Source organism: Puccinia triticina, chromosome 7A (genome assembly GCF_026914185.1).
Source record: "Puccinia triticina chromosome 7A, complete sequence".
Lineage (NCBI taxonomy): Eukaryota > Fungi > Basidiomycota > Pucciniomycetes > Pucciniales > Pucciniaceae > Puccinia > Puccinia triticina.
The window spans coordinates 6,940,740-6,958,653 of record NC_070564.1 but is presented as its reverse complement, the minus strand read 5'-3'; the positions used below and the strand labels follow the sequence as shown (position 1 = coordinate 6,958,653).

General features: G+C 51.6%; 3 protein-coding genes across 3 annotated transcripts; 1 reads left to right on the top strand and 2 right to left on the bottom strand.

Annotated features, from left to right (window-relative positions):
* Positions 1-388: 388 nt before the first annotated feature.
* Positions 389-4,124, bottom strand: PtA15_7A773 (uncharacterized protein; the record flags this gene model as incomplete). The annotated part of the gene is made up of 13 exons (XM_053171415.1): positions 389-476; positions 561-633; positions 710-1,083; positions 1,159-1,410; positions 1,486-1,652; positions 1,723-1,852; positions 1,927-2,091; positions 2,151-2,373; positions 2,447-2,688; positions 2,753-2,926; positions 3,009-3,340; positions 3,435-4,011; positions 4,087-4,124. 13 exons carry the CDS (start codon positions 4,122-4,124, stop codon positions 389-391), a joined length of 2,835 nt encoding a protein of 944 aa, XP_053022599.1.
* Positions 4,125-5,270: 1,146 nt separating this feature from the next.
* On the top strand, positions 5,271-8,467 carry PtA15_7A772 (uncharacterized protein; the record flags this gene model as incomplete). The annotated part of the gene is made up of 8 exons (XM_053171414.1): positions 5,271-5,383; positions 5,441-5,896; positions 5,969-6,300; positions 6,375-6,384; positions 6,659-7,000; positions 7,063-7,942; positions 8,041-8,206; positions 8,271-8,467. 8 exons carry the CDS (start codon positions 5,271-5,273, stop codon positions 8,465-8,467), a joined length of 2,496 nt encoding a protein of 831 aa, XP_053022598.1.
* Positions 8,468-9,759: 1,292 nt separating this feature from the next.
* Positions 9,760-13,093, bottom strand: PtA15_7A771 (uncharacterized protein; the record flags this gene model as incomplete). Its single annotated transcript, XM_053171413.1, has 12 exons — positions 9,760-10,032; positions 10,109-10,489; positions 10,569-10,618; positions 10,720-10,882; positions 10,969-11,049; positions 11,122-11,271; positions 11,339-11,542; positions 11,636-11,740; positions 11,823-12,241; positions 12,316-12,424; positions 12,604-12,803; positions 12,892-13,093. The coding sequence occupies 12 exons, from the start codon at positions 13,091-13,093 to the stop codon at positions 9,760-9,762; spliced, it is 2,337 nt and encodes a 778-aa protein (XP_053022597.1).
* Between the last annotated feature and the right edge of the window lie 4,821 nt (positions 13,094-17,914).

Genomic DNA, 17,914 nt, shown 5'->3' with positions numbered 1-17,914 from the left:
CAAGTTTATTGACTGATGAGTCGGCCACATGGATATGAGGAGCAAGGATCAACAGCTGCGAGGCTCCCGCATGGCATTGCCAGCCAGTGAGAGGGGGATCGTGACGACCATCAGTCTCTGTTACTTCAACGGCCGACGGACCATTGCATACAAGAATGTTCACAAAAAGAAATCGATTGAATGGAGCAGAATGAGGAGAGGAGAAGAAACAAGAGATGCAAGCGCGCCATGTGAAGTCATATATGGAATCGTAAAAGGTTCTATCACATCAGGGGATCCAAGGGATCCTTCTACGTATGTGTGTGAGTGGGTATTCATCGCAAGGGTGGCCGCCAAAAGGTATATCTCAGTATCCACAAGATCTAGTATGTCACCGAGGCTCACACTCTCAAGAGAGTCCGACGATCTTGCCGGTGGCGAGGTCAATGTCCTGCTCGAAGAAGCCCGGGCGGGTACTCAATCCGGGCATGGTTTGCCTATATACCACAAATCAAAATCATCAATCACTCATTTCCTCAAAGACCAGCCCCTCCAAAGTGAAAGTTGGCATGTTGACTTACATGTCTCCGACGATCGGGTACAAGAATCCAGCACCAGCAGACATCTTGATCGTGCGGATAGGGAGAGTGAAGCCTGGATAAAAGAAAAAAATCGATCTCGCGGGGTTAGAACGAAAATCTCGGCAAAACAGAGTGCAAGATCCACTGACCTTCCGGTCGACCTTTCAATTTAGGGTCATGACTCAAGGATAGATGAGTCTTGGCCATACAGATCGGGAATCCGCCAAAGCCTTGCTTCTCGTAAGCCGCGATCTGACTCTCGGCCTCCTCGCTGTAGCTGACACCCTGGGCGCCGTACATCTCCACGGCGATCTTCTCGATCTTGGCCTTCAACGGCTGGTCGAGCTCGTAGAGGAACTTGAAGCTTTCGTTCGACGGTCCCTCGCATGCGGCAATCAGCGCCTTGGCAAGATCGATCGCTCCTTCGCCTCCCATGGCCCAGTGGTTGCAGGCTACCGCTGAGTGAGCTCCCGCCGCCTTGGCTACGCGTTCAACCAGGGCAAGTTCCGCTGGGGTATCCGATCTGAAAAGAAAAGAAAAGAGAATCAGGATCACCGTGTTACCGCAAACGTCAATCTGATATTCTGGAGAGACTGACGTGAATCGGTTGACAGCAACGACAACATTGATTCCCATCGATCGGGCGTTTTCGATGTGCTTAGCCAAGTTGGAACATCCTTTCTCGAGGATCTCAAGGTTTTCCTCCAAGTATACATCCGCCAATGGTTTACCTGGTGTGACTTCAGGACCTCCACCATGCATCTTGAGCGCCCGGATCGTGGCCACCAAGACGACAGCGTTGGGCTTCAGACCGGAGATTCGACATTTGATGTTGCAGAACTTCTCCATTCTAGAAAGGGAGTGGACATGCTCAGCAGACTGTCCACGATACAAAAAAAAAAGTATTCTTCCCACACCAACTCACCCAATGTCAGCTCCAAAGCCGGCTTCAGTGACAACGTAGCCGTAGTCGCTTTCGCTTTCTCCTTCTTCGATTCCGGCGAGTTTGAGAGCGATTTTATCAGCGATGATGGAGGAGTTTCCATGTGCGATGTTGGCGAAGGGTCCAGCATGGACAAAGACCGGGGTCCCCTGAAGGTCACAGCAACAGTCGGTAAGTATCGTCTGTAAAGAGACCAGCTAGTGATGGTATGGAACTCACTTCAAGGGTTTGCATTAGGTTGGGTTTGATGGCATCTTTCATCAAGACGGCCATGGCACCAGCGCAACCAATGTCATCAGCGGTGATGGGCTCTCCACTTTTGCTGTCAGCCACGACCATCCGGCCCAATCTGTTGAGAGGATTGTGTCAGAGAAAGAAAAAGGTCGACATGTGATAATGTGAGGAACAGAGACCGGACCATACCTTTCCCTCATGTCGGCAAGGTCGTTACTGAGAGCAAGAACGGCCATACATTCGGAAGCCACGGCGATGTCGTAGCCGGTTTTCAACTCTCGACCTTGTTCGGCAGGCCCTTGTCCGATCGTAATATTCCGCAGGAAACGATCATTGGTATCGACTACTCGATGCCTGATGGTCACAATCGTCAGCCACAATCAGACGTAGACATCATCGAGTGATGGACAAACCAAGTGATCTTCTGCGGGTCGATATCCAGTCTGACGAATCGGGAGCGCTCCTCTTGGGTGAGTTCATCGGGCGTCTTGTTGGTGTCAATGCCCAGTTTTTTCAAGCGACGGAGCATGATAGGTGCGAATCGTCTTTGGCCTTTAATTGCGGGGCAAAGACGGTTGAAGAGCGCTGTGTCACTTTGTGTTGACTCGTGGAAGTAACGAGCATCGATGGCGGCAGCTGAAAGAATATGCATCAGTTTGAGTGCGAGAGAGATCAATTTTTTTGAATATGTATATAAAATCCCACTTACCTAGCAAGTTGTTGGCGGCCGTTGTAGCATGGATGTCGCCGGTTAGATGCAAGTTGAACTCGTCCATGGGAATGACCTGACTGTATCCACCGCCGGCCGCACCACCTTTGATTCCGAATGTTGGGCCCTGGGAAGGTTGTCGCACGGTTGCGAAACTGATTTTGCCAAGATGGGCGCTCAAGGCTTGGACCAGGCCGATAGCAGTGGTAGATTTACCTTCTCCCAGAGGAGTAGGTGTAATACTGTGTGTGTGTGTGGTAGAATCATCAGCTGGTTGCCCAGTTGAGACTCGATTGATAGACATACCCAGCAACCACCACATATTTTCCATTCTTGCGATGTGCAAGCCTTTCAAGGATGTCGAGATTAATCTTGGCCTTCGATTTTCCATAGAGTTCCAACTCGGAATCCAAGACGCCGATCTCACTAGCAAGGGTGGCTACGTTTTTTGGGTTATGTGCCATGGCTACTTCGATGTCGCTAGAAGAAGAAGAAAAAAAAAAAAAGCTCGGGGGGTTGTCAGATGATGGTTCGAGCTATAAATGGAGCGAAGAAGACATACCTGGGTACCTTATCGAGCCGGTTGAGCTTCAAGGGCTTGATAGAGCGTTGCTTAGCCTTTTCGTTGTGTCTTATGGCACTCAACAGGGTATTTTCCATGAGCATGGCCACGGTCATGGGGCCGACACCCCCAGGGACCGGGGTGATCCGGCTGGCTACCTGGGAAGCCGAGTCGAAGTGGACATCGCCGACCAATCGGTGGCCGGATTTCTTGCTGGGGTCGGGGATGAAGTTTGTTCCGACGTCGATAACGATGCATCCCGGTTTCAACCATTGGCCTTGGACGAATTCTGCTTTGCCGATTGCGGAGACCACGACGTCGGCCGTCTTGAGCTGATAAACATGACGGGGGGGGGGGGGGGGGGGGGGGTTGTAATTAGTTTGTGGGTACTCTCAGAATGTGTGGAAAGAAATTTCTTTGACTTACGATTGAGGGGAGGTCCTGAGTGTACCTGTGGCATTGGGTGACGGTGGCATCTTTGCGACGGAGCAGAGAGCAGACTGGGGTGCCGACGATATCGCTCCGACCCAAGACGACGGCCTGCTTGCCGGACAGCTGGAAGCCGGTGGACTCGATGAGTCGGATGACCCCCGCAGGCGTGCACGGGTTGAAGAGCGGTTCGGAGCCTCTGGAGCTGAGCAGTCCGATGTTGTACGCATGGAAGCCGTCGACATCCTTGTGAGGACTGACGGCCTCGGTGAGCCGACGCTCGCCCTCCTGGCCGATCGAGGCGCTCAGGGGAAGCTGGACCAGGAGACCGTGCACGGACGGGTCCTCGTTGAGCCGGGAGATTTCCCGGGCCAGCTCTTCCTCGGAGGCGCTCTCGGGCAGGATGAGATGGACGAAGGCGATCCCGGCCTCTTCGGCCGCCTTGCGCTTCATGTTGACATAGGTGGTTGAGTCAGGGCGGTCACCCTGTTGGATGATGGCCAGGGAGGGTTTGAAGGTGGGGGAGGTGGCTTGGATCTCAGCAATCCTCTGAGACACAGCCTGCCTGATCTCTCTGGGTGGGACGGGGGGAGGGAGGTCAGTGATGGGCGATATGTATGTTTATGTGTGTGTGTGTGTGTGTACTAACTTGGCTAGCTGGGTGCCATCAATTAGTTTTGAGCTCATCCTGAGTGAGTATGGCCTTGTGGGATGGGATAGGGGGGGGGTGCGAGGATGGGTGGGAGAAGGATGGAGAAGAAGGTTGGGGGCTGATCTGGGCAGAGGGGGGGAGGCGGCGGAGGCGAGGAGCGGGCGGCTGGGGGAGATCAGCGGGTGCCGGCGGATGTACGGGTACAGGGGATGAGGGGGTGCAGGGCAACTGACAAGCTTCGGGACGGTAACCACCCGGTTGCGACGAGCGAGGCACATGTGGTTCATGACTGGCGGCAATGGGCAAGACGAGGCTGGTGGGGGCCCAACTTATACTCGGAAGTTTTCCTGGCCAGAGTCCGACAGCCAGCGTACAGTTCATGTAGCCAGGCTGGGCGCGGCACTGAAGATCACGTCGGGGCAGTACGGCATTGAGACCCTTCTCACATTCGGCTGTACACCTGCCACTGAACTGTACCATTAAAACTGACCAACAGAATGCCGAAGAACCAGTCGAAGGGCCTATCGGAAACCGGTATGTATAAGGGTTGGGTGTGCTGCGGCCAGCGCAGTACTCCCGGGCTCACTGCAGAAAAGTGACTGTGCAGGTTCAGCACGAATAAGAAGGAGGCAGAAGGAACTGTCTTTCCGGGCAGCCGGAGTGCACGGCGCGCGGCCACTCGGTGCCAATCCGCACATGTATGGATGCTGCCGTGCTCCAGATAAGGTTCAAGCACCGCTGCTCACGCTGTTGATCAGCAGCTTTTGAATTCCTGGCCTGCGCTTGGTTCAAACAAGAAAAGCCCCCTGCGGGAAAACCGTTGAATTAAGCGCCCCAGTCCGCCAGGGGACGATGCGATAAGGTTGGCAGGAAGGAGCCTGTATGATGTACCACATGAACACCGGGCTGTGGCTATCTCCGACCCTGGTCGGGAAGAATCGCGCCGGAGCAGGCCGGCGGCAGGCTGCCGTCTGGACTGTACAATGCTCATGCACATTCTTCGTCTGAGACCGAGCGTCCGGCCGGTGCTTGAGGCTGGGGCGCTGGTTCTTTTTTTTGGTTGGTGTGGGCGGGCGCGGCCCCCATTGGGATGAGCCAGGGCGCGCGCGCGGACCCTGCAAGGCTTTTCTGGAGACGACCCCCTACAGCTCTCCAAACAATCGACCCGGAACAGATCACAGATGGCCACGCAAGACGAGCAAGCCAAGCCGCACGAGGAGCACCAGTACCTCGACCTCATCCGCCATGTCATCCAGCACGGCCAACACCGGCCCGACAGGACAGGCACTGGAACGTAAGCCAAGCCTCGAGCTGCCCACCGCCCGCGCGCGCTGATCGAAGTGGCCTGCAGTCGGTCGTGTTTCGCCCCCCCACAGCTGCGCTTCAGCCTGGCGGACGCGACCCTGCCGCTGATCACGACCAAGAAGGTGCACACGAAGGCGATCATCCACGAGCTGCTCTGGTTCATCCGCGGGGCGACCTCGACGGACGAGCTGCGTGCGGCGGGGGTCCGGATCTGGGAGCCCAACGGCTCGCGGGCCTACCTCGACTCGGTCGGCCTCTCCCAGTACGCCGAGGGCACCCTGGGCCCGATCTACGGCTTCCAGTGGCGCCACTTCGGCGCGGCCTACCAGGGCCCGGACCACGACTACTCCGGACAGGGCGTGGACCAGCTCCGGAAGGTGATCGAGGCGATCGTCGAGCGGCCGACGGACCGGAGGATGATCCTTACCGCCTGGAACCCTGCCGCGCTGCATGAGATGGCCCTCCCGCCGTGCCACATGATGTGCCAATTCTACGTGACTCTGTGTGTGGGCGACTGATTGGTTTCTGTGGCTGGGCTGATTCTCAAACCTTGCTTGCTTGCTCACACACCCAGGCCGGATGAAGCGCATCCCAAGCCGCGGCTGTCGGCGATTCTCTACCAGCGATCGGCGGATCTGGGGCTCGGCCTGCCGTTCAACATCACCTCGTATGCGCTGCTGGTGCACATGATCGCCCATGTGACGCAGACCGAGCCCTTCGAGCTCGTCATCCAGCTGGGCGACGCCCACGTGTACGCCAACCACATCCAGCCGCTCTCGGAGGTGCAGCTGTGCCGGAGCCCGAAGGCGTTCCCGACGGTCAAGCTCAGCGCGGCGGTGACGGACATCGACGGGTTCACGTTTGACGACGTGCAGATCGTCGACTACTCGCCCCATCCGCGAATCGGTAGGTGGCCACACATACATGCTCTGCTGGTGGGTGGGGCGGTGCTGACTGTTTCTGCTTGCTTGGCCCGACAGAGATGGAGATGTCAGTCTAGGATTGATTATTTATTCCCACAAGGATGATTCGCACTAGGATGTCATTGTAGATTAGACCGCATTGTGCCTGTGCTGCTTATTATTATGTAAATACATAAACACCAGGGCTGGAGTGTATAGAGTGTGTTGTTTGAGTTTTCCCAGGCGGGAGTTCTGTGACAGGCGGCTGGGGCAGCTCTCGCAGTGACAGCCCTTCCCTCTTTTCCGATCGCAGCCTGAGCTGGCGGGGCATTTGACTCCGATCGATCGATCCCCCTCCTTAGCCAGCCCACTACCACCCTAACCCCAGCCAGCCTCAGGATGGCCCCGCGATCGCCCCAGAGAAGACACCTCCCCTTCCTCTCCGCCCAGCCAGCCAGCACCAGGCCACAACCAACAGCACACTCCGCCCACTCCTCCCCAGGCTCAGCAACACCCGACCCAAAAACTAAAAACCAACAACAAGAGAGCGTGCCCGTCGACGACGAGGAGAAGCCGAGCGACTACGACCGCGGCGGATACCACCCCGTCCAGATCGGCGAGCGCTTCCACAACAACAGATACCTCGTCGTCCGCAAGCTCGGCTGGGGCCACTTCAGCACCGTCTGGCTGGCCCACGACCACCAGTTGAGTCCATCCAGCCCCTTGCTTCTTAAGAGACTCTCACTCACACCCTCTCTGCGCAAAGACTCGACCGCCACGTCGCCCTCAAGGTCGTCAAGTCCGCCAAACACTACACCGAGACCGCCGAGGACGAGATCAAGCTGCTCGAGCGCGTCTACTCCGCCAACCCGACCCACCCCGGCTACGGCCACGTCGTCGCCCTGCTCGACCACTTCAGCCACAACGGCCCGAACGGCACCCACGTCTGCATGGTCTTCGAGGTGCTCGGGGAGAACCTGCTCGGGCTCATCAAGCGCTACGAGTACCGCGGCATCCCCGAGCCCATCGTCCGCGAGGTCGGCAGACAGATCCTGCTCGGCTTGGACTACCTCCACCGCGAGTGCGCCATCATCCACACCGACCTCAAGCCCGAGAACGTGCTGGTCTGCATCGACGACGTCGAGCGGCTCATCCGCTCCGAGCTGCTCCTCACCCACCCAGCCCCCGCCCCGGAAGACGCGCTCATCGGCCTCCCCTCCTGCCAGGGCCGGAGCACCCATCTGACGCCCCGCCAGCCGGCGGTGCCCACCAGCCCGACGACCACCATCACCGGCTCACAGCCACTGCCCAGCCCACGCGGATCGAGCTCCGCACTCGACAAACTGGCCCTCCAGATCAGCAAGATCTCCTCCTCCTTCTCCTCCACCTCCACCTCCACCTCCACCTCCACCTCCACCACCTCCTCATCCTCCACCTCCCCCGCCTCCCTCCTCGACGCCTTCCCGCCCCCGCCTCACCAGGCCGACTACGGCTCCATCACCGTCAAGATCGCCGACCTCGGTAACGCCAGCTGGGTCACCAACCACTTCACTGACGATATCCAGACCCGCCAGTACCGCAGTCCCGAGGCGATCATCGGCGCCCCCTGGGGCCGTCGCGTCGATATCTGGAGCGCAGGCTGCATGGTCAGTGATATAAACACACACTCTTGTTCTCTCTCTCTCTCTCTCTCGCCATCCCCGATCGCCGAGCTGAAGATCCGCAATCTTCTGCTTCACACAAGCTGTTCGAGCTCTTGACCGGCGACTATCTGTTCAACCCCGACGCCATCGCCAAACGGTACTCCAAGGACGACGACCACATCGCCCAGATCATCGAGCTCTTGGGCCCCTTTCCCCTCGACTTCGCCCTCTCGGGAAAGTTCAGCCAGGATATCTTCAATCGACGCGGTATGTCTCCACCCGCCCTTCACAAGATATCTGTCCATCATACTCACGCTACACACCCCAACAGGCGAGCTGAAGAAGATCCATAAGCTCAAGTACTGGAACCTCCACTCCGTCCTCACCAACAAGTACGGCGTCGAGCCCCAGCTCGTCCTCAAGCTGTCCGACACCCTCGCAAAGATGCTCCAGATCGACCCCGCCAAGCGCTGGAAAGCCTGGGAGATCCTCAACGACGACGGCAGCTGGCTGTCCACCGACGAATAACCATCACCGCGGCCTAAACACATATATATCGCACCGTTTTAAAACTCTCGACGTACTCGTCGTCTTCTCTTTTTCGAATCATCGGCGGCGGGCCAAGGCGAATCCCCGACCCGGAGCACCAGCCGTCCCGCGGCGGCCCCCCGCCCACCATGCATGTATTACTACCGATCACCCTCTCCTTCTTGCCTCTTCTTCTCGCCCGGAATCTGCTCCTCCCCCCTCCTCTCCTCTCCCCTCCGAGGAAACCCCAAAACTATTATTAATCGTCGCGCCCGCTGATTCTGTGGCTACTTTCACTCCCTCTCCCTCCGGATCTGCTTCCACTCTCTTCTTGCTCTTCCTTTCTCTTTCTCTTTCTCTCTCTCAGCTTAGTTCTTGGTCCTGTAAAACCACCCCGCTAACACCGCCCGTCCCGTCTTGTCTCGTCTAGTGTGAAGTCTTGTTCTCTCTGTTCTTGTTCTGTACTGCGATGTACTCGGATCCCACGCCTCTCTTCTTTGCCCCTCCTCGGGCTCTCCCGCGGATCCTCTCTTGCTCCAACTACTACTGCTGCCACCTATCTCCTCGTTCCTCGGCTTTTTCTTTCTTTTTCTTCTAGATGATGATCGGTACCCTCATGAATCACGAATGGAACACATGCTTCTTTGGTCACTGTCCATCTGTGTCCTCGGCTTACACGCCCATCGATCCAGCTCGCGTCTCTGTGTCCCGTATCGGCTGCTCTGTCCTTCGTCACAGCCAAGCGTCCGTGGCCGCCATGGCGCCGCTTTGGTGAAGTAGATGGCATGCGTGATGTGGGCGCCGCGTCCAGCCTCACCATGTGTCTTCTTTCATTCGAGAGGAAGTGATCTAAATACTTGGAAATCGAGACACTCGGACCTTATATGTACTCGTCGTTCACCAAGAAGAGCTTTGGACGAGAGATTCCTCATCAAGGACTTAGGAAGCATTTTCTTCGACTCTTGGCCAGTGACAGAAAGCGCGTGTTTTGTGTCCCAACCATGTTTCTCCAGACCTCAGTATTCTATGGACGCCCCCAAATACACACTATGTAGTCCCCATCCGGCCTTTAAGGTTGCGGTGGTTGGCACACCACCAGCGCCCGACCCGCAGGGCAAGGACATCTGTCTACCCAGGAGACAATCTTGTAGATCCATTTACATCATAGTCGGTAAGAAGGCGAAAGGAGCCCGGGCGGAAAGTAATGGGAAAGGAAAAGATGATTTCTCAAGATTATAGTGGCAGAATAAATACAGATCACACAAGATGTACAGAAATCTCTCTCTCTCTCTTTAAAAGCTCAACTTGTTGCTGAACCGATGTTCTTTAAGGTACTCGTTCCCGCACTCCAAGTATGCTTGTTTAGTGATCGAGGCGTGGAGGAACTCGGGGCTCGAGGAGAACCTGGCCATCCCTTTCCACGGCAAGAGTCTGACCTCTGGGGTGGCCAGGTGGGGTCGGAAGATGTTGCACGGCGAGTCCATGGGCAGGATCGGGCGTAATGAGTTCCACAGCCGGACGTCGAAATTCGGCAGCGTGATGTGTCCCCCCGTCAAATAGATATGCTGTAGATTATTCGACCCAAAACAAAAGTAAATCGGCCGCCTTGACCAGACTGTTGCTGATTAAGATAGCACACACCTGTGTTAATCGATCCTGGACGTCTTGGCTGAATTCTTTCAGCACGTATTGGACCACCTCGACCAATCCAGCCTGGTCGACTCCGGCGAGCAAAGGTTGATAGAGCGGCTCGGGCACCCGGATCCGCTCGATGTTGATGTGCAAGCGGGCGCTCTGTTCGGCGTTCCCCTCGGTGTCCAAGGCTGCCATGATCGTGCTCGAATCATCCTTGCTGGGTGAGATCCCCTTGTAGAACGCATTCATCAGACAGTGCCGCTTGAGTTTCTGGCGTTCGCGCGTGTGCTCAATCGTAAACGCATCATCATGCTCTAGTAGTTGCTTTTCTACCGTTATTAACTCCAGCAAATCATCCTCTTCGTCGGCTGATTCATCTGCTCCGACCTAAAGAGAAGTTTAAGAAGTTCTTTGAGTGATCATCAAAGATGGAAGATTGATTGCAAAAAAAAGAAAAAAAACCTACAACATCTCGATAAACAGCCCAATCCGCATCATCTGCGCCGAAGTTATCATCTAGGAAGTCAACACGTCAGATGGAATCGAGTTTCCAAGTAAACCATTAGCTTGTTTAGAAAAGAGCGAACGTAAAATATGTGAATGTGAATGAGACGAACCATTGGTTTTCTTCCTCTTCTTGTTCCCATTGACGGTCTTTCCAGGGGGTTGGTCACTGGCTAAGTTGGAGATCGTTTTCATTCGCTGTTGAGCCGCGAGCGACTTGCGATCCGAAAGCTGAACCCTCCGTTTTTTTCTCTCTTTAATTCTGATTAACAGGTGCTGGCAAATTCAGAATTCCTTTGGGATTAGCGGGACCAACTCCTTCATCAGTTTAGAAGGAAGGGAAATAAATGGCTTGGATGTACCTCGTATTGTGCTCGAACTTTTCCCAGCCAAGCTTCAGGATTAGAGAGTCTGTCTTCTTTATCTCGTCTTTCTATCTCCGCCTGGTTCATACGCTCAGTCAACCTGGTGCGCTTTCGCACAAGTCTTCTCGACAACAGGTTCAAGGGACTTACTTGTCGAGACTTTTCTGCTTCCCGCTCAGCTTTGGCTCGCTCACGCGCATCATGACCAGCTTTCATAAGTTTTTGCCGCCGCTTTTCTTTGAGTCCCTCTTCGTCTAGTTGATGGTCAGGCACGTCTACCAATGGGAAACTTGGTTCACCCTTGACCAAACAAACCAATTCATGATCAGTACAGCCTTCGATAGTTGGGAGTTGGGATGGCGTCTACCTTTTCAGCTTCTTCGTCGATTCCCAAGTCTTTATTCCTCGCTTTTTTCAGTTGAAGTTGCGTTTTTTTGACCAGGGCTTCCAATTCTTCCTCGGTTTCAAAGCCTTCCAATGAAAGTCGTTCCAAATATTTGGCTTTACACTCTTTTGTCTTCCAGGATTGGATCAGCTGGAAAGCTTCTAAATCAGCTTCCTTTTGTAGCAGCTGTGAAATCGAAAACCAAAGAGATTGCAGAGCGATTAGATTCAAGACGAGTGAGGCTGGTTTCTGAAAATATAATCATTTCAAATCACAAACCTTCTCCATTCTAATCCGGGAAGTTTGCTGCTGAAGCCTCAAGCCAGACTGCCGTTTTCTCTCTGCTTGAAGGGTCAATTCAGCTTCGGTTTTTTCGTTCACCTCCTATAAGCACATTCAAGGTTTCAGCTGCAGCCCCGTGCATCATACAGAAAAGGGAAAGAAAATCCCAATGCCTAAGACTGACAGTAGTACTGAATGGAAATTGGATGACACGATTTGCTTCTGCCAAGAAATCAGGATTGTTGAACTTTCGGATATCTTCTTGAAATGCATCAGCAGAAAATATGCAATGATCTTGGACCAAATCAAATGCCTGGAAAGGAGTCATCCGGCTTGGGAAAGTTGAATATTTGACTTGCATCAGCCGGAGTAGAAATTCTGATTCTTGAAGACCTCCCCAGTTCAATCGGCGAGATTGAGCGATGTGTGGTACCCCAGAGACGATGGGTATGATGGTTGTGCTGGAATGAGATGATGAGATGACGAGAGAGGTTTGCTGGTCTTGTGGGAGGTCGTGGTGGGTCTCGTGATACGAAAACAAGGAGTCGACCCCGTAACAAACCGATGGAGTTTGATATGTTTCAAAAAGTAGCTCGGACATCACTAGAAGCGAAAGATTAGAAGAGGGATCAGACAGTAAACGCCAAAGACTCGTTCAGCTCAAGATTGATACGTACGTCCCCGAGTATAAACCGGATTGCATAACGCTTCAGACATCAGAATTGGATGCTGTACCGTATCTGCGTTGACCCCTAATTTCAAGAAAATATAGTCCAACATGTTTTCCTGTAGCACACAGGACAGTGGGAAGATATTGATGATTAGCGTGAAGTTTTGTATGCAATCTTGCGGTTAATAGACCGTGCTGGAAAACTTCTTTGCTTCATCTTCTTTCATATGCTATTTCGATTTGATCGCTTCGATTCCCTTGCTCTGACCGGATAAAAAATGAGACTATTGCGCACCATGCTATCGTAATTACAGACTACACCTTCTTCGTGCAAAGGTCTGGCATTTGAGCGAGAGTTGGCGTCGACGTAGGAGCAGGTTCCAGCCAGCATGATTGTTCGGTTTGTTTTCCGATCTCGGTAACGTGATACAACGCTGTCGGTATCGATATAGGGGGACGACATCGTTCCGTATCCAGCGCGAATCGAGCAGGAACCTGAGTGGTATGACCAAAATAAACATCAGCCTCATAGATCAGAGTTGGAGGGTAAAAAAGCTTTCGAAGCGAGCGGAGACCTACTTACCATTGTCAATGACAATCGGAACGGATGGAGTACAATAATCGCTTTCGTATTCTTCTGGGCTGAGGTAGGGTGGAGCTGGTACTGCTGGACGATCAGGTACTTTGTAGACTTGAGTTCTCGGACGCGACGGGTCGATAATCGGGACGATGGGTGTTTGAGGGTCCACTCTGGTCAAGCACTTTGAGGTGATGGAGTCAAGCATTCTGGTAAGGGATGGACACCAAAGCGTTCGCCAGGGATTCGCTGATGGATGATCGGGCCGAGAAGTCAAAAGCGGCTGCAAGAACTAAATGACCTGCGGAGGCCTCAGCACATGTCTCTGACTCCCCACTGCATACATAAAAACGGGCGAACATACCGATTGGCCTAAGTCTTCCTGGGACGATGATGTTGTGTCTGGACGTGGCGAAAGAAAGGCAGAGCAAAAACCAATTAAGAGCTTCCTGCTTTGACGTGTACTTGCTCGTGATGCTTGCTGCAAATATGGGAGCGCTCTGATCTCCTAAATACCCTCACACTCCATGTTATGCAAACACTTCCATCAGTTGTACATAACCATCATCGCCGACAACGATGGAAATGACTCCATAACAACTCACAAACCCAATGAAATGAAGTCAACCAGCAATCTGGGGACAATCATCCACCTGGCTTGTGTGACTCTCCAACCGAGACTCTGGATTCTGGAAACTGGCAGCCTAGCAGAAGACATGAAGATACATACCATAAACACTAACAGGCTCACTTCAACTCTTGACTCAAGAAAATGCCCGGCTAAATAAACAGTCGCAGCAACCCTCCTTGAGGGTCCTGCCCCCCTTTTGGTCCTCTTTTCTACCTATGGAAGACTTACAATCTTCACATTCTCTACAGACATCTAGTGTTTTGTGAAACAAGAAAACATGTGCAAATCCAGGAGTTCTATACGGCTCATGTCTTGATGAACGTCTACCGCCACACACTCTGGTTAGAAATTCCCTCTTTACTGGTTATAAGTTTGCAATCCCATTGCCGGATATTTGAAGTCTCAATGGTAGAAAATCAAACCCGATTTTTCATCCTAATAACAAAAACCACCTCGGACAGTTTACTTTGAGGTGCCGGAATTCATATCGTACCCATCACCCACTTCATTCAAAGGAGCATATCCTTCATAATAATACATAACAACAATACATCTTCCTGCAATCTCTGCTTGAAGCCAAGGAGCTGACAGACCATTAAACTAACATCCGGGAAGCTTGAGATATTCGAGGGGGGCATCAATCGTAGTACACGGTAAATTCAAAGTGTCAAAATGACCACAATCGCCCCGGGTAGCTCAGGAGATCTGGAAAATTTAAAGGCATATCGAAGACGATTCCTTGCGATCTATTTGTATGTGAGTTCTTGTTTTTATTTCCCTGTGCATTTGCCGATGTGAGCATGAAGTGTTTCGGAAGACCTGTAGAATTGCTCCACTCAGCTCATCTGTTACCTTGATTTGCTTTGAAAGAAGGCCATATGGAGGGTAGCTCACCAATAGTACCTCCACTGACTTCAGTTTTTTTTTTTTTTTTTTGGGGGGGGGATGTGAAAAAGACGTTCTCTAAACTCTAGAATCCAATGATCAATGCACTTTCCAAACCCAGAATGCTTACCAAAAGGGACAATACTGTGAACCAAGTCAATTTCACAAACCAACAAGACGAAGAAGAAATATAATCAGCCTGCTTGTCAGTGCGACTCTATGACTCTACCGGAATGAATGCGATTTGGAACGAGATGGGAGTAAAATGGAATCCAGCTCACCCATCTTGGTTGACCGGGCTTTGCGGGGCTTGACCAATTTACGAGCTTGGGAGGTTGAGTTTGTACTTGACTCGCAGATGGTTGCATCTTTGGTGCAGACTGAATCTGATTTGGTTGGTGGATTGAGAGTCCTAAAGCAGATTCCTAGTAGCTAGAAAACGGGGAAAGCGCCGCGGAGGAAGAGTTCTCGTAAGATTATCTTCAGTCCCACTACTACTAGTCTGGGTTGGATGACAAGATGCTGGAATGCGAAAATCTCACACAAAAGGGTGCTAATAAGATAGGCTGAATGCTTCGGTACTTTGAGGCAGGCACAGTTTGAAGATGAAGGTCCTGAGCCAGAAAGAAGTGATGGATTGGCTTGCCTTTATAGGCAAGTCGAAGGCTCTCAAGGCCATTTGACAGATTGAATCGATTGAGTTTCCTACGAGTCGTTGATCCCATGATTTCTCCGAAATTCTTAGAGTTTATAATAGGGCCCCGCCCAAGACTCCCCCAGTTTCCAATCCCCCATGTCCTTGGCACTGCCAGAGAAGTCTTTGGCATAAATTTGGCCTGGAATGGCGCAATCCCTCCGGGGAACTTCACCCCTTGATCACCGCTCACGATAAACTTATGTATTGCCAGTGTGGTAACCTATCAGCTCCTCGATTGCGGAGAAAATGTGGTTGATAAACCTGATACGGGGTTGGTGTGGGTCCCTCTGTTTAATAATGTATGCACGAAGGCGGATGACATTCTTCTGCTCATCATGCAAACAAGTGAGTGGTTTGATTGTCTTTGCTTTATCATCAATGTGCGTATTGTGTACACTGATCAGTGTACCCTCTTCGCAAGTTGACCGTGTGAGGAGCCATGATTCAGAATCTTTCCGGGGCTCTACGACGCTGTCTTGCCCACGTGACGAAATCTGAGGTTATACCCGGTCCCCTTCCAATTGGTTCACCGTACGGCCAGCAGAGTATCTCCTGCTATGCTTGAATGAATCAACAAGGCCGAGTAACTAAGCTGGTCTGTCCCATAGTTCTATTCATGAATAAAAATCATGGGGATTGCATTTGTACATGCTGCAAACAAACATTAACAGCCCAGAGGCACCCTCGAATTTTTTAGGGGCACATGGATCGACTTCAGCACACCAGCCGCAAAGTAAAGACCTCCCATGGAGTGGCGCCGGGCTGGAAAGACATTCAAGCGGATACTTGTGATCAGCTGCTGCACACTGTGGCGGGCTAGGAGAAAGTTTATTGGCTATGGGTTCGGCCTGTGCAGCGTGCGCAATACAAAGGAAAACATGTTTGTCCACGAGACCATTTGCTGTACCGTGTGTCTTGGCTGTTGCTACATTGTTGGCTATGGCCAAGCTGAAACGGCCCTCCATCGTGGACAGTTGAACAGTTCTGAACAACAGCCTTGAGGAGATTTGTACCCTAAAACAATCTGGAATGGGAAAGAAACTCCCTGAAGGTGTCTGAAATAAGCTTCGATAGCCAGGGTGAAACATTAGCCAGAGCCTGAGGTCTCAGGGAAGATGAAAAAAGAAGTTACTCCCGAGATAATCTCATGGAAGCAGACCTCAATCGAATGTGGAGCTGGAGTCAATATACGAGTTTGAGGAATAGAACCAGAAAACCGTCCAAAGCTGAAGATTCTATAACTCAAGCTTAAGATTCAATAGGAGTAGATGTCAGAATTCCCCCACTACGGAAGAAACAGCCAAGCGCTGCCGCAGGGGGGATACAAGCAGTGAAGCGCTACAGCGTAAGCCACAAGGTTTCACAGCCTTGAAACTCAGGAGATGTAACTTACATCAGTTCTCCTCCTTAGTTTCCAGTGACAAAACCAGCCTCCAGCCACCTAGGGGACGGCAACAAGCCACACGACCCACCGGGTGCAGTGAACGGTCCAGGGCAAAAGATGACGACCACGTGGAAGCATCGTGAGCATAAATAGCGTTGACCTGAACGCCCAGATCAATCCCCAGGCTAATCAGTCGTCATACCTTTTTGCACAGCTCACTCGCAACCAGAATCACTTCGCCAGCGTTAGCCAACAGAATCAGTCTTAATAATATTAAGTACGTAGAAATAGTCCATAGGGATGAGGAAGCAATCATGTAGACTAACGTCAGTGCATGATTAAACCAGGCATCGACCAACCTCCCCACAAACAAAGGATTACTCAGGTTGAACAAAAGTGAAAAGCCATTCTCGTCAGCTAACAAGGTGAGGAGTTCACGTAGCTCTGCAACTCGCTAGGACAAACAGAGACTAACCAAGCATGTGGGAGACAGATCAGCCACACGCAATCTTGTTGTATCCTTGGTCCAATCAGCCTCAATCTAGCCCATCTGATCAAATCACCAATTTCCTAGTTATCCATTTCCATCATCTTAAATCATCTCTCAGCCAAGCGCGGACCATCAAAGTCCTGCTCTTAGGTAAATCTTCTTTCTAGTCATTGTTATATATAAAAGAGGATAAAAGAAAAAACATCATTGTATATAACGGAAATAGTTTTCTTATTGAAATAAACCTCTCTTAGTTGTTTGAAACTTTACAGTAGATAGAAAAGGAGGTTGCAATGGAGATCTAGATAAGAACATTTTTTTCATAAAAAGAAAGAAGAAAATAGAAATATATCTCTACAAATCACATGAGTAATCATTTTCCTGATGATCTGTGGCATTTAAGGCCCTGTTTGGCACCGATATGAATATAGGGGATATAATCACCAATTAATTCAATAAAAAATACAAAATTCAACGTAAAGCCTTCAAATTGTTTTGCAGGCAACCTAAAGTGCCGTTCTCTTCAACTGATAACTTGGATTCAACTGATTCATCAATCTTCAGCACCATAATACCATTATATTGCTTTATATTGGTCAAACATGATATAATGGTATTATGGTGCCAAAGATGGCTGAATCAGTTGAAGAGAGCAGCACTGTATGTTGCCTACAAAAAAAAATTGGAGGCTTTATGTTGAATTTTGTTTTTTTTTATTGAATTAATTGGTGATTATATCACCTATATTTATATTGGTGCCAAACGGGGCATAAGATGTGAAAATTGTATCTATTTGCGCTAGCGTGCACCTGGGCAAGGACGCCAGACAGGCGCGCCCTTGGCTGGCAAGACCTAGCCGGGAGCTCTCTATGTTGAATGCAGAAAAAGTTTTGAAAATATTTTCATATTCTAACGTTAGAGGTTAGTTGGATTGCATCCCCT